The sequence below is a fragment of the Dendropsophus ebraccatus genome, chromosome 10 (assembly GCF_027789765.1).
Source record: "Dendropsophus ebraccatus isolate aDenEbr1 chromosome 10, aDenEbr1.pat, whole genome shotgun sequence".
NCBI lineage: Eukaryota > Metazoa > Chordata > Amphibia > Anura > Hylidae > Dendropsophus > Dendropsophus ebraccatus.
The window spans coordinates 15,163,420-15,179,119 of NC_091463.1; the positions used below are offsets into that span (position 1 = coordinate 15,163,420).

At 46.1% G+C, this 15,700-nt stretch overlaps 1 protein-coding gene across 1 annotated transcript in view; it reads left to right on the forward strand.

The window, feature by feature from the left end:
• The window catches only part of STKLD1 (serine/threonine kinase like domain containing 1), a 19,554-nt gene continuing 3,854 nt past the window's right edge, over window positions 1-15,700 (forward strand). Inside the window, exons 1-16 of the mRNA XM_069942764.1 lie at window positions 1-319; window positions 447-533; window positions 766-810; window positions 1,496-1,570; window positions 4,924-5,028; window positions 5,120-5,190; window positions 6,979-7,094; window positions 8,153-8,265; window positions 8,349-8,509; window positions 8,680-8,810; window positions 10,483-10,566; window positions 10,900-11,016; window positions 12,347-12,487; window positions 12,729-12,857; window positions 13,242-13,370; window positions 14,795-14,923. Coding sequence (XP_069798865.1) covers window positions 305-319; window positions 447-533; window positions 766-810; window positions 1,496-1,570; window positions 4,924-5,028; window positions 5,120-5,190; window positions 6,979-7,094; window positions 8,153-8,265; window positions 8,349-8,509; window positions 8,680-8,810; window positions 10,483-10,566; window positions 10,900-11,016; window positions 12,347-12,487; window positions 12,729-12,857; window positions 13,242-13,370; window positions 14,795-14,923 — 1,648 coding nt within the window. The 5' untranslated portion in view covers window positions 1-304. The remainder of the gene's footprint in view (window positions 320-446; window positions 534-765; window positions 811-1,495; window positions 1,571-4,923; window positions 5,029-5,119; window positions 5,191-6,978; window positions 7,095-8,152; window positions 8,266-8,348; window positions 8,510-8,679; window positions 8,811-10,482; window positions 10,567-10,899; window positions 11,017-12,346; window positions 12,488-12,728; window positions 12,858-13,241; window positions 13,371-14,794; window positions 14,924-15,700) is intronic.

Below are 15,700 nucleotides of genomic sequence, written 5' to 3' on the forward strand. Positions count from 1 at the left end.
TTCCTGCACGGAGACGTAGACATGGACGAGTAACACAAATTACACAATCCCACAACTACATCACGCAAGCCTTCACTTTCTATACTGAGATTTACTGCGCATGCGCCACCGCGTCAGCCCCGGCCTTCCAATAAATCGCGCATGCGTGTTCTTCTATCTTCTCATACTGGTAGTGGTGCACCATCCAATCGGTTTCAACAGGGCGTGGTTTCAGACCTCCCCAACATTTAGCGCCTAAGTCAGTTTCCATGGGAACGCTAAGACGCTGCGGACGGAAGCCGATGCGGCTCAAACTAAACCGGCCATGAACAAATACAAGGTAAGCGGATGAATTTGCGTGCTTATTTGTGCCGGTATGGACTCTGCGGCATGTGAGAAATGTTTTCTGTAGATATATAACCTCTTGGTTGAATATTTTGTAATCCTATCTTAATTTTTGCCTACAGGTATTGGAGGAATGGGGTGCTGGAGCTTTTGGGGTCACCTGCCTTGTGGAGGAGTCAGAAGGAGGAAGGAAATTTGCAGTTAAAAAGGTATGGAGCTGTACTGTGGTGCTGTACATCCATCTGTGACGTCACATCTGTTGCAAAACTACAACTCCCAGCATGCCCTGACAGCCTTTGGCTGTCAGGGCATGCTGGGAGTTGTAGTTTTGCCATTGATAGATAGCCACACATTGCAGTCCACAGTGGTAATTCAAAATTTGAAAAACTACAACTCCCAGCATGCCCTGACAGATCTGTCACTGGTATCTGTATTTTACAGGTGGAGTGCATCGATGAACGGGAGGCAAATCTCGCCCTGGAAGAGGTAATCATCATCCTCATCATCATACACGGACCATGAGAATGTGCCGTAACCAGTAACTATAATGTCCGTCTCACTAGACAGAACCATACTACTAACCCCGATACTCCCAACATGCATCCTAGAACAGGGCTGAGCTGCAATACCAAACGTGGCCTCTAGACAAGAGTGGCGCTATTTGTAGAACAATGGCTAAAGAGAATTGCCCACCAATATGGATGACGTACAGCAGTGCTTCTCAAACTGTGAGGCGCCCCCTGGTTGTTGGTGAGGCCCAGCTGGGGAGCCAGTTATTTACAAAAGTAGCTATGATCTGTACAGTCCTCCAAAATCTCCATTTTAGCAACATTATTAATTTATTTTGTAGTTGCTTTATTAGTATATAGAGCTTGGGAGACGGGTGAAAGCTAGCCCTAGCAGTATTTTCAGCTTTCAGGGACCACTGCCCCTTTTACCACAGATAGTGAGGCCCAGCACCCTCTTGGTCAGTCTGGTGAGGCCCAGGCACCCTCTTGGTCAGTCTGGTGAGGCCCAGGCACCCTCTTGGTCAGTCTGGTGAGGCCCAGGCTCCCTCTTGGTCAGTCTGGTGAGGCCCAGGCATTGCCTTGGTCTGTTGGGTGAGGCTCCAATAGAAAAAGTTTGAGAAGCGCTGACGTACAGTATGGTAATATTCTGTCTCTCTGTACAGGCGATGTCACTGCTGCAGCTTCAGCACCCACATATATGTTCCTATAAGGAGTTCTTCATGGTCTGGGATGATAAGGTAAGTGTTATCAGTATCACAGGGCAGTATAAGAAGACATAGTATGTGTACATACATCCATTGCTGCTGCTGCTGTGCCTGATGGATGAGGGAGAACTGGTGGTGTAGCTGAGGGTTGCAGCAGTCACAGTTGCAAAGGGCCCCTACCCCAGAGCAAAGAGGGTCCGCGGGCCAACGTCACCACACTACGATTGGCTGTCTCCCTGTCTGAGATGGGAATAGCCCTTTAAAGTGACTCTGTACCCACAATCTGCCCCCCCCCCCCCAAACCACTTGTACCTTCAGATAGCTGCTTGGGGTCCGTTCGGCAGGTGATGCAGTTATTGTCCTAAAAAACAACTTTTAAACTTGCAGCCCTATCCGAAGGTACAAGTGTTTTGCGGGGGTCAGATTGTGGGTACAGGGTCGCTTTAACAATCTGCTCAGTCATGGAGAGAACTGTGTGGTGGTATGGTTACAGCTGCACAGTCCTTTGTATCCCCTCTACATGCTCCTCTCTATTAGTACAGAGAACTATGGTTGTACAGTTACAGCTGCACAGTCATCTCTATCCCCTCCCTGCACTCATCTCTATGATCATAGAGAGAACTGGTGGTACAGTTACAGCTGCACAGTCCTCTCTATCCTCTCTGTCCACTCCTCTCTATGATCATAGAGAGAATTGTGTGGGGGCACAGTTACAGCTGCACAATCCTTTATATCCCCTCCCCATGCACCTCTCTGTTACTACAGAGAACTATGGTTGTACAGTTGGGGTCCTATTCCACGGGCCAATGGGGGCCCAATCAACGATGTAAACGAGCGCCGATCTGCTAGATCGGCGCTCAGTTACTGGGCCTATTCCACCCCCGATGATCGTTAAGCGAGGGCTGCAGCCAGTGATTGGCTGAGCGGTCTGTCAGTTCTGACAGCCCCGCTCCGAAGCTGCTGCGTGCGGGACCCTGGGAGAAGACCTGCAGCCCGGACAGGTAATGTATGATGCTGCTAAAATCGTCGGTCGCCGTCACGCTCCGCTATTCCACCGTAGCGATGCGCTGGTGGTGAACGATGATTTTAGGTCTGAACCTTAATGAACGATCAGCCGATGACACGATTATCGGCTGATCGTTCTCTCTATTCCACGGAACGATAATCGGACGAATTGGGCCGATTCGGCCGATTATCGCTCCGTGGAATAGGCCCCTTATGGCTGCACAGTCATCACTATCCCATTCCTGCACTTATTTCCATGATCATAGAGAGAACTGTGTGGCCGTACAGTTACAGCTGCATAGTCGTCTCTATCCCCTCCCTGCACTCATCTCCATGATCATAGAGAGAACTGTATGGTGGTACAGTTACAGCTGCACAGTTGTCTCTATCCCCTCTGTATTTTCTCAGTCCACTCTTCTCTATGATCATAGAGAGAACTGTGTGGGGGTACAGTTACAGCTGCACAGTTGTCTCTATCCCCTCTGTATTTTCTCAGTCCACTCATCTCTATGATCATAGAGAGAACTGTGTGGGGGTACAGTTACATCTGCACAGTCGTCTCTATCCCCTCTTTATCCTCTTCGCCCACTCATCTCTATGATCATTGAGAGAACTGTGTGGGGGTACAGTTACAGCTGCACAGTCGTCTCTATCCCCTCTTTATCCTCTTCGCCCACTCATCTCTATGATCATTGAGAGAACTGTGTGGGGGTACAGTTACAGCTGCACAGTTTTCTCTATCCCCTCTGTATTTTCTCAGTCCACTCATCTGTATGATCATTTTGAGAACTGTGTTGGGGTACAGTTACAGCTGCACAGTTGTCTCTATCCCCTCTGTATTCTCTCAGTCCACTCATGTCTATGATCATTTCACAGAGAAAACATGAAATTACAGCCTTTGGGCCCTAAGTATTTAGGTTTAAAGGGTGATTCCAGCAACATTTTTTTTCTTTCAGATCAACTGGTGTCAGAAAGTTATAAAGATTTGTAATTTACTTCTATTAAAAAAATCTCCAGTCTTCCAGTACTTATCAGCTGCTGTATGTCCCACATATCCATGTCTATGACATACAGCAGCTAATAAGTATGAGAACACTGCAGATTTTTTAAATAGATGTAAATTACAAATTACAAATCCTGACACCAGTTGATTTGAAAGAAAAAAATGTAGCTGGAGTACTCCTTTAACTCTTTCTCTGCCCTCCACCATATTATCCTTATTGCCTTAGATACATTACGGATTCTTGAACAAACCCCTCACTGCTCTAGACCACCAGGTATACTGACAATAACCTCCACACATCTCTAGACCACCAGGTATACTGACAATAACAATAACCCCCACACATCTCTAGACCACCAGGTATACTGACAATAACAATAACCCCCACACATCTCTAGACCACCAGGTATACTGACAATAACAATAACCCCCACACATCTCTAGACCACCAGGTATACTGACAATAACAATAACCCCCACACATCTCTAGACCACCAGGTATACTGACAATAACAATAACCCCCACACATCTCTAGACCACCAGGTATACTGACAATAACAATAACCCCCACACATCTCTAGACCACCAGGTATACTGACAATAACAATAACCCCCACACATCTCTAGACCACCAGGTATACTGACAATAACAATAACCCCCACACATCTCTAGACCACCAGGTATGCTGACAATAACCCCCACACATCTCTAGACCACCCGGTATACTGACATTAACCCCCACACATCTCTAGACCACCAGGTATACTGACATTAACCCCCACACATATCTAGACCACCAGGTATACTGACAATAACCCCTCACTGCCCTAGACCACCAGGTATACTGACAATAACCCCCACACATCTCTAGGCCACCAGGTATACTGACAATAACCTCTCACTGCCCTAGACCACCAGGTATACTGAGATTAACCCCTCACTGCCCTAGACCACCAGGTATACTGAGGTTAACCCCTCACTGCCCTAGACCACCAGGTATATTGACACCATTAATGCCATATACCACCAGGCATGCAGACGGTACTCCTTTACTGTACTACACCTGGATGTCTAATCCTATTAGCCTGGATGCTGTATGTCTCTGTATATTTGCCTGCTTTATAGCTTATTATCAGGCACTGTATGTTCATAGTTATTTGCTGCAGGTCTGAACAATGCACAGGGCCTCTGCCCCACCTGCTAGATACTAAGGCTTAGAGGGGACACTGCCAGCGATACAGCCCCAGCTGCCTCCCTAAGGAGAACATGTCTAGTAGAGACCGTGGGGGGCATGCTGCACCTTTCCATCAGGGCCCATGAGCCTTTGGTCACTCTCCTATAAGAGAGATGATGGAGGAAGATGATTCTCGTTTCAGATCTCTTCACTGTTTTTTTGCCTGGTGATGGATTACTGTGATGACGGGAGCCTGGAGCAGATGGTGCGGGATAGCAGACGACAGGGGAAGATCATACAAGAAGAGGTAAAGGGAGAAATAAGGACACTGAGACACTGGAACCTCCGGCCATAGATATATACTGAGCTTAGTTGTATATATTCTTTCTACTGAACAGATAATTCAGAGATTTCTCGGCCAGGTCATTGAAGCTCTAATTTATGTTCACAAGAAGAGCGCCACCCACAGGTAGGTCCTGTTTTTCCTGTTCAGAGCATTTCATAATAGGTTTAACTGAATGGTCATCTCCACCCTTTACATCAATTTCATGCACCTTCAGGCTACTAAAGGGGTTGTTCACCACAAAAAAAGTTTCTTTCAAATCAATTGGTGTAACAAAGTGCCAAAGATTTATAATTTACTTCTATGAAAAAGCCTTCCAGTACTTATGAGCTGATGTATGTACTGCAGGAAGTGGTGTATTCTTTCCAGTCTGACACAGTGCTCTCTGCCGCCACATCTGTCCATGTCAGGAAGTGTCCAGAGCAGCAGCAACTCCGCCTAGAAAACCTCTCATGCTCTGGAAAGTTCCTGACCTGGACAGAGAGCACTGCATCAGACTGGAGAGAATACCTCCTGCAGGACATACAGCAGCTGATAAGTGGTAGAAGACTAAAGATTTTTTAATAGAAGTAAATTTCAAATCTATATAACTTTCTGACACCAGTTGAATTGAAAGATTTTGTATTTTTTTTGCTGAACTATGCCTTTAAGGTTTTTAGGCTGCTATGTAAAGCAACCAAAACCACCTAAGAAAATGCGCCAAAGCGGGTTTTTTTTCCTAATGAAATTTATTAGTAAAATGTGCCTTAGTTTTCACTTGAATTTTACATATGTAAAGAAAAAAGTCAGATTTTTAAAGGGTTATGCAATTTTAGAAAAACATGGCCACTTTCTTCCAGAGACAGCACCACTCTTGTCTCCAGGTCAGATGTGGTTTGCAATTAAGCTCCATTCACTTCAATGGAACCACTTTTCAAAACCTTCACCCAGCCTGGAGACAAGAACATCGCTGTCTCTGAAAAAAAAGTGGTCATGTTTTTCTAAGGCTATGTTCACACAACGTGAGAGACCGGCCGTTCACGGAACGGCTGGTCTCTGCACGGATCATTCCGGCCGGTACTGCAGTACTAGGCGGATGATCTTTTGGCCGCAGGGTTCTGATGCATGTGAGTTCTTTGCAGCCCCATACAGGATCCCGGCCGGAGCGTATACGATGAAAGTAAGGTTATGTTCCACACTACATTAAGTACGATGGCAACAATGGCCGTACTTTTACGTAGTGTGAACATAGCCTAATACTGGATAAGCACTTAAAGGGAACCTGTCACCCCCCGTGCCAGGGTGACAGGCTCCCGACCCCCCGCTACACCGACCCGCTATATTCACCTTGTCCTGCTTCTGGATCCGGTCGGGTCACGGAGATCTCAGCCGCTGCAGCCCGGCGCGTGTGCTGAGAGATGAGTCCAACGCTCATAGAGAATGACGGGAGAGTCCAGCAGCGGCTGAGATCTCCGTGACCCAACCGGATCCAGAAGCGGGACCCGGCAGGATCAGGTGAGTATAGGGGGCTGTAGCCGGGGGTCGGGAGCCTGTCACCCCGGCACGGGGGGTGACCGGTTCCCTTTAAAGGAAACCAATCTGCACAATTTTGCTGCTATAGATCTACTGTGCAGCTTCCCAAGCGTACCAGCTGCACGATCCTGGGAGAGGGGCAGCAACTAGTCATCTAGGCGAGGAGCTGACTAGTCATGGCTCTCTGCCTGTCAGCGTTCAGTGCGGGGATCGTTAAGAGGCAGAGACACCTGTTAGTGGCTGCACACACCGGAATAAAACTCATTTTCCCTGATGTAAAGATACCACTGCAGACAGATTCCACCTTTCGTTCCACATAGAATCTTTGGAAAATGAAAGGTGGAATCTGATACTGTTACATTTCTGGGTGATGTCCTGACCTAATGTTTTCTGACTTCACAGAAACCTCAAACCAAGTAATATCCTCCTGAAGCAGGAAGATTTCTTTGTGATCAGTGACTTTCTTCCTCAGACGCTGGCAACAGATGAAATGAAGATGAAGATAAGAGTGCATCCCGGTAAGAGGGCTACAGAAACATGGCTCCCATCATACACTCTTAGGGTACAAACCCACACACAATATACGCAGCGTATTTACTGCTGCGATACGCAGCAAATGCGCAGCAGATTAGATCTAGATAACTAAACACAGCATCAAATCTGCTGCGTATTTGCTGAGTATCTGCTGCGTATATGTTGTGTGGGTTTGTACCCTTAGGGTAGCTTCACACGTACCGCATGCGCAGCCAATTTCACACTGCGAGCATGCAGCGAAATCCGCTGCGGATCCTGGTAGTGTGAAGTTTAATTGGTCACATACCTGCAGTGGAATTTTCATTCCGCTGCCAGTATGTGACCCCGTCCACTGCAGATATGTAACCCAATACACCTTCACACTACATGGATCCGCAGCAGATTTCGCTGCAAACTCGCTACGTGAAATCCGCTGCAGATCCGGTACGTGTGAAGCTACCCTAAGAATATATTTACACATATGGATTTGCTGCAGATTAGTAGCAGTTTTTTGGGGATTTTGACTTCCCCATTAAAGTTAAAGGGGGGTACTCCAGTAATTTCTTTTTCAAATCAACCAGTGTCAGAAATAATTAAAAAATCTACATAACTTTCTATTAATCAAGTTTTCACTACTTATCAGCTGCTGTATGTCCTGCAGGAAATGGTGTATTCTTTCTGACACTGTGCTCTCCGGTGCCACCTCTGCTTGTCCACGAACTGTCCAGAGCAGGAGATGTTTTCTATAGGGATTTACTGCTGTTCTGGACAGTTCCTGACATGGACAGAGGTGGCAGCAGAGAGCACTGTGTCAAACTAAAAAGAATACACCACTTCCTGCAGGACATACAGCAGCTAATAAGTACTGAAAGACTGGAGAGTTTTAAATAGAAGAAATGTATAACTTTGTATAATTTTCTGACACCAGTCGATTTGAAAACTATTCACTGAAATACCCCTTTAATAGGGAAGTCAAAATCCGCAACAAATCCACAGATAATCTGAAGCAAATCCACACCATGTGAACACACATTTATATATATGTCACCGTTTGACCCTGCAGAGAGGAAAATATTCATGGCTCCGGAGACTCTAGAATTCCTGTATACTGACAAGTCAGACATCTGGTCTTTGGGATGTATTTTACTGGATTTGATGACGACGTCCATGAAGACGGTGCGTCATGTGGCATCTTCTTGTAGCCTGGGTTTCCCATCGGTCATTACAATCATATGAGTGCCCGGTGATTTGTATTGTAGGACGCTGAGATCATTGAGCTCTTGGAGGGGGTAAGGATGGAGCCGTTGTGCTTACAAGGGAATTTAAAGGAAATTCAGGACAATGTTGGTTACTCTGAGGAGCTGTGCCAGCTGCTGCCAAAGATGCTGAGACTACACCCCAAGGAGAGGCCCTCTGCTAGGTGAGTATGTATAGTGATATCTTTGTATCCTCAGATGTATAATGGGCGGGGCCTGAAAGGGTGGAGCCTGACAGCAGTTCTTACATGCTCCGCCCCCTCAAGCTGTGCAGTAGGCATCAGTTTTGCCCCTTTAAGCAAACATGACTGAATTGATATCTCTTCCCCCACAGTGACTTGCTCCGTGAGCCTTATGTCATTAAGTGCTTGGCTCTCATTGGTTCTCCCCTGTCAGGCGTGAAGAAGACTCTGCCCCCTGGTGTTCTAGATGAGCTTAGCGATGCCAGTATAGATGAAGTAATAGGTAAGGATACAGCGACTCATGTCAATCAATAGGTCAAGGTCATGTCTGGTTTGGAAAACCTATTGTCAAATGCCTGGTAAGGGTCTTCATTAGTGTTGAGCCAATTCGTCAAAATGATCGGGTTCGGCAGCGTTATCCCAACCCGTACGCTCAGTGTTTGATTCCCTGCGGCTACAGAACTTAGATACAGCCCTAGGGAGTCCTGGAAAACATGAATATAGCTATAGGCCATAGACTGTATCCATGTATTCCTGGCATCCTGAGGGGGCATCTAACTTCTGCAGCTGCGAGGAATTAAACGCTGAGTTTTCGGGTTGGGATAACGCTGCTGAACGAGAACATTTTGACAGATTTGCTTCATGTTTTGGATCCTCATCTATTAGAGCGGTGTTTATCTACCTGTGGCTGCAAAACTACAACTCTGATCGTGCCCTGACAGGCAAAGCCTGGGAATTGTAGCTTTGGAACAACTGGTGAGCCGCAGGTTGGGGAGTACTGTATTAGAATGAAGACTGTATATTGTTTTATAGGGAAACTTACTGCACAGGAGACCCCAAGGAGGAGAGAATGTCTCCTACCTTCCTCCTCTGTGCGGTCCCGGTGCAATTAGTCTTTTGCTCTATAGTCCGGTGAGACTGTTAGGAGCACTCCTCACCCCCATAGCGCTGGTTCGCCCCTTTCTAATGATAATGAATTGAGTAGGCTGGCCGGGGGCGGGCCAGATCAGCGCCATGGGGGCAGGCAGTGCTCCTAATGTTCTTAATGGACCGTGGAGCAAAAGAATAAGGGCCTGTTCACACTACGGATTTGGCTCAGAGATTCCGTGAAATCCCTCCTGTTATGTCTTTGAATGGGAGGGCTCGCGCGCCTCCGCTCTCCGCACAAAGAATTGACATGAAAGCAGAGGCGCGCAAGCCCTTCCATTAAAAAAAATAGCAGAGACCGCGGGCATCCTGGCGGAATCTCCGTGCCGAATCCATAGTGTGAACAGGCCCTAACTGCACCGGAACAGTGGCGAGGAGGAAGGTAAGAGACGTACTTTCCTCCATGGCATCGCCTGTGCAGTAAGGACAAATCAGTAGATAAGATTCATCTAACCTGCTGATAGTTCCCCTTTAAAGTGTCTCTGTCACTTTAAAAACGTTTGATGTGTCCTAGAGACAGAGACCGTCTAATACAGCAGGACAAACACACAGATCCCGACCGATCAAAAAGTCTTTGTCTCTAGGACTAGCCAACAATGCTGACGGCAGCAGATTCATTCAACCGGGGGACACAGAAAGGGAGGGTCTCAGCCATCACACTCCGACCAATCACTTAGGTTGTAAGTTTTGAGTATGGGAACATCCCTTTAAGGCAGGGATGGGGAAACCTTCGGCCCTCCAGCTGTTGCAAAACTACAATTCCCATCATGCCTGGACAGCCAAAGCTAAAGCTTTGGCTGTCCAGGCATGATGGGAATTGTAGTTTTGCAACAGCTGGAGGGTTTAGGGTTGCCCATCCCTGATTTAAGGTGCCTGTTGGCCTGAACCTCTATTGCTTGTCGCAGCATCCTTACCTGCTGAAGACGGAGAATTATGGACCGGAGTATTGTCATTTGTATAGCCCAGGCAGCGTGATATGATTTGCTTGAATGAAAAGATACTCAGGCCGAATATGGTTCTCCTTATAGAGTTCATGAAGAGGTACCCAGACTTTGAGGAGGCCCAGATATCAGCACTGAAGCACCTGACCGCTTATGATTCAGGAAGAGATGGTAAATTATCCAATGTCTATTGTGGGGGCTGGAAGCATCTGAAAATCCACAGATAGATAGACAAACAAACAGATGTACAGTGGAATGATTGATAGACAAATAGATAGATATTCAATATATTGACATCAATACTATCATGCCGAAGAAGAGTTCACCGTTAGGTTGCAGTAATTTTTTAAACCACTAGGGGAGCTGTTGTAGTGAATGGTTTCCATATCTTTCCGATACCTTGAGAGCTAAAATATGTGACAGTCCCCTTATATTCTTCATTATACTATAAGGCTGGGGCAGGGGTCTTTGTCAGACACTCATTTCAGGTTTCTACCTTTGCAGTGCTTTTGGACATAGGAGAGACGATACATCTTGTTTCTCTGGCAATGAGGACACACAAAGATTCCTATAAAGTACAATGGGAGGGAAGTCAAGTGCTGCATAGTGTTATATCACAAGGTAAGGAGATCAGCAGTAGACCAATGTCTATGATCAGGGTCCATGGAAGCCATTAACAAACCTGTACGCTGTCACTGAATACATATGCTGTGCTCCAATAATAATACCGTGAGGTCAAACATGTTATCGCAGGTAAAATCATGTCCTAAGTTTAGGTCATGGTGGATGCAAGGGGATGGGGGGGGGGGGGGGCCCAGGCCAATTTCCCTGTTAGCCTATGCTGCAATCTGACTATACAGACTCTCAGATGGGAGTAGTATTAGATGTCTGTTTCTGGCCTCTGAAGGCCCCCATACATCATCTGTCGGTAGTGGTTCATGATGGCCCCATAGTCTAAAGTGTATGGGGACCTTATGCCTTCACACGTACAGGATCTGCAGCAGATTTGATGGCGCAGATTTGAAGTTGTAGATTCAAGGCAAACCCAATCTGGACCATGAAGTCTGCTGCGGATCTGCTGCAGATTCAAATCTGCTGCAGATCCTGTACGTGTGAACGCACCCTAAAGGGGTATTACACTCAAGCATAACTTATCATATGTTGCTGCCCATGATGAGACTAACAATTCCTTCCATACTTGTTATTATCTATTTAGTCTCCTTCCCCAAGTTCTGAGCTGCTGCTTTCTGCTGAAGACACAAAAATCTGTGTGTGAGCTTTTCTGTCTGTCTCCCCCTCTCTTCTGAGACTGCTAATGTAAACAAGTCCCAGGCAGGCTTTATCTGCAACATTTTAGCTTCTTTGTAATGCCAGGAGGGTTAATCACAGTGAGTTCATCAGCATTTTGACCTCAGAATAAAAACCCTCCCAGCATTACTAAGAAGCTACAAAGTTGCAGATACATCCTGCCAGGCACTTGTTTACATCAGCCTTCTCAGAAGGGAGGGGGAGGAGGGGGAGACAGAGAGAAAAGCTCACACACAGATTTACAGAATAACAAGTATGGAAGAAATTGTTAACTTTCCAAATGTTGCTGTGTATGGTAAGACTTTACCACATTACAAAGAGGCTAAAATGTTGCAGATAAAGCATGCCTGGGACTTGTTTACATTAGCCGTCTCAGAAGGGAGGGGGGAGGAGGGGGAGACGGACAGAAAAGCTCACACACAGATTTTTGTGTCTTCAGCAGAAAGCAGCAGCTCAGAACTTGGGGAAGGAGACTGAATAGATAATAACAAGTATGGAAGAAATTGTTAGTCTTACCATACACAGCAACATATGGAAAGTTATGTTTGAGTGGAATACCCCTTTAAGTGTAAAGTGAGAATCTGTGGAGAAAGAACTGCAGAACATCTGATCTAGGAAGTAACAGCCATGTCTGTGTCTTCAGCTCTGGAGGAAGAGGATGATCAGGAGCGCTGGGCCCGAGATGATCTGGTCATTACTTTGGTGGAGGCAGCGAGGGCTTATCCCCAGAACGCCGAACTGACGTCTGTAATCTGCAGCATCATGATGATGATTGTAGTAAGTGGTAAGTCACTATCTGTATATCTATTCTATCTATCTAATCTATCTATCTATCTTCTATCTATCTATCTCCTATCTATCTATCTATCTCCTATCTATCTCCTATCTATCTATCTATCTATCTCCTATCTATCTATCTATTCTATCTATCTATCTTTCTATCTCCTATCTATCTATCTCCCATCTATCTATCTATCTATCTATCTATCTATCTATCTATCTCTCATATCCTTCCACTTTCTTAGCACAGGCAGCGGAGATGCTGAGAAGAACAGGTTTCCTATCGGATCTTGTCAGGATTCTGGAGCGCTCCCTGGAGAACAGAGCGATGTGTCAGTCTTGCTGTGCTCTCCTATGGTCTCTGGCGATGACAGGTAATTATAGATATAACATACACCATCATATATCCTGATAGGTTTGGCACAACATGTCACCTTCATCTGCATTACTGTGAGTAACCATGCGGAGAGAAGGGACAGATTGGTGTCATTTACTTTCCCAGGCAGTCAGATACTGCTGCCCCCGGGCTCCTGCCTCTCCCCCTATACTCTGATATTATACAGTGAGAGGGAATGCTGGGAAATGACAACCATCATACACAAAAACCGTGGTAGTCACTCTAAGGCCCTGTTCACACCAGCATGCATCTTTCTCCTCCCCCGATTATTGCTGACCCTCCTTTCCAGTGGTTTGTGGACATCTGAGACAACCCCGGCTGATGTGTCCTTCTTTAATAAACTTTTTTCTTGTTATGACAGAGAACCAGACAGAAGTGGAGCGCCTGAACAATGCCGTACCTGTGATCTGCACTGTCCTCAAGAAATACCGCACTGACGGACCGCTGGTGGAGTCAGCCTGCACCGCCCTGTGGATCCTGGGGGTGAAAGGTGGAAACCTAATGGTTTTATTAGAGGATCATTTATTAGGGCCTCGAAGTCTGTAGAATAAAATCACAATATATAATACAGTGCAACCATATACTCAGGGCCGGATTAAGGTGGAGGCCCCGGGCGACCCCCCCCCCCCCCCCCCCAAAAAAAAACAACAAAAACAACAAAAAAAAAAAACTATACCACGATCTATACAGATGGCTGCTTACTGTAGGCGACTTAGCACAGTCCCCTCCTCGCTCCTGGCTGTATGATTTAGCATCCTCCTCTGTTATGCAAGTGGTCACTAGAGGCTGCAGTGCAGGGGAAGATGGCAGGCCCTAGAGACAGAAGCGGGGGGGGGGGGAATAAGTGGGGGAATAAGTATAAGAGTGTATTCCCACATTGTGTTTGTGTTAATAGCTTTCTGTGCGCTCTTACCCACTGTGTCAGGGCCCTATTACATGGCCTGATATCCTGGGTAAGCAGCACTGCTCTGCTAGGGACCGGGCTGGTGGGGGCCCCTAAGTGGTGGATGCCCCGGGGTGCCCTCCCTTTAATCCAGCCCTGCATATACATATAATCTGCATGTACATGTCAGAGAACCATTATACTTCTTAAGGGTGCGTTCACACCTATAGGATCTGCAGCAGATCTGCAGCAGATTTGATGCTGTGTTCAGTTATTTAAATGAAATCTGCTGCAGAAAATCTGCTGCAGATCCTGTAGGTGTGAACGCACCATCAAGGGGTACTATGGTGAAAATCTTTTTCTTTCAAATCAACTGGTGTCAGAAAATTATATAGATTTATAATTTACTTCTATTTAAAAAATATAAAGTCTTCCATTATTTATCAGCTGCTGTATGTCCTGCAGGAAGTGGTGTTTTCTTTCCAGTCTGACACAGTGCTCTCTGCTACCACCTCTGTCCATGTCAGGAACTGTCCAGAGTAGTAGCAAATCCCTATAGAAAACCTCTCCTGCTCTGGACAATTCCTGACACAAACAGAGGTGGTAGCAGAGAGCACTGTGTCAGACTGGAAAGAATACACCACTTCCTGCAGGACATACAGCAGCTAATAAGTATGGAAAGACTTAAGATTTTTGAATAGAAATAAATTTCAGATCTATATAACTTTCTGAAACCAGTTGATTTGAAAGAAAGATATTTTCGCCAGAGTACCCTTTTAAAGGGACTCCGGCCCCCTCTAATGTGCACTTTCACATGTGCAGACTAAAAGAACAGTGATATTTGTGAGCTGATACATATGTAAGTTTTATTATTTGGGTAGAGATCCACTTTAGCCTCCCTTATTCTCACCCAATATGGCTGCCACACATAAATTTGGGGACTTTTCCTATCCCTGGTATAATAGGTTGGTAGAAGCACATATAGTTATTACAACCTATTCCTTACCTCTCATTGTTTCCTACATCTATAGGTCACATAATGGCAGAACAGACTGAAACAGTAACGTTGCTCCTCCTGGAAGCCCTGAAAGCTCATTCACAGCGTCCGGTTCTGTCTAAGAACGTCTGCTCGGCACTGACCGGTTTGGTGGTGAACTCAGGTATCTCCGATATCAATTAAAGGGGTTGTATACAATTAGGAGACATGGCTGCTTTCTTTTCCCCCCAGAACCAGCGCCACCACTGTCTGTGGGCTGTGTCTGGTATTGCAGTTCTGTCTCACTCCTGAGCTGCAGTATCACACTCATGGACAAGAGTGGCGCTGTTTCTGAAAGAAAGCAGCCATGTTCCAATCTCATACAACTCACTTTAGATCAGGAATAGAGATGAGCGAACCTGGAGCATGCTCGAGTCCATCCGAACCCGAACTTTCGGCATTTGATTAGCGGTGGCTGCTGAAGTTGGATAAAGCCCTAAGGCTATGTGGAAATCATGGATATAGTCATTGGCTGTATCCATGTTTTCCAGACAACCTTAGAGCTTTATCCAAGTTCAGCAGCCACCGCTAATCAAATACCGAACGTTCGGGTTCGGATCGACTGGAACCCGAACCCGGTTCGCTCATCTTTAATCAGGAACCTTTGGCCCTCCAGCTGTTGCAAAACATACAATTCCCATCAGTTATGGAGAGCTGTAGCTTGGCTTTGGGTGTCCAGGCATGCTGGGAATTGTAGTTTTGCAACAGCTGCAGGGCGGCAGGTTCCCCATACCTATGTAAGGGCCCTATTCCACCGGACGATTATCGTTAGCATAATTGTTAACGATTAACGATCTCAAACGACCGCTATTGCGAAAGACCTGAAAACGTTCACTCATTTCCATGGAACGATAATCGTCACTTATGATCGTAATTGCGATCGTTTCTTCTTCCGTATTTA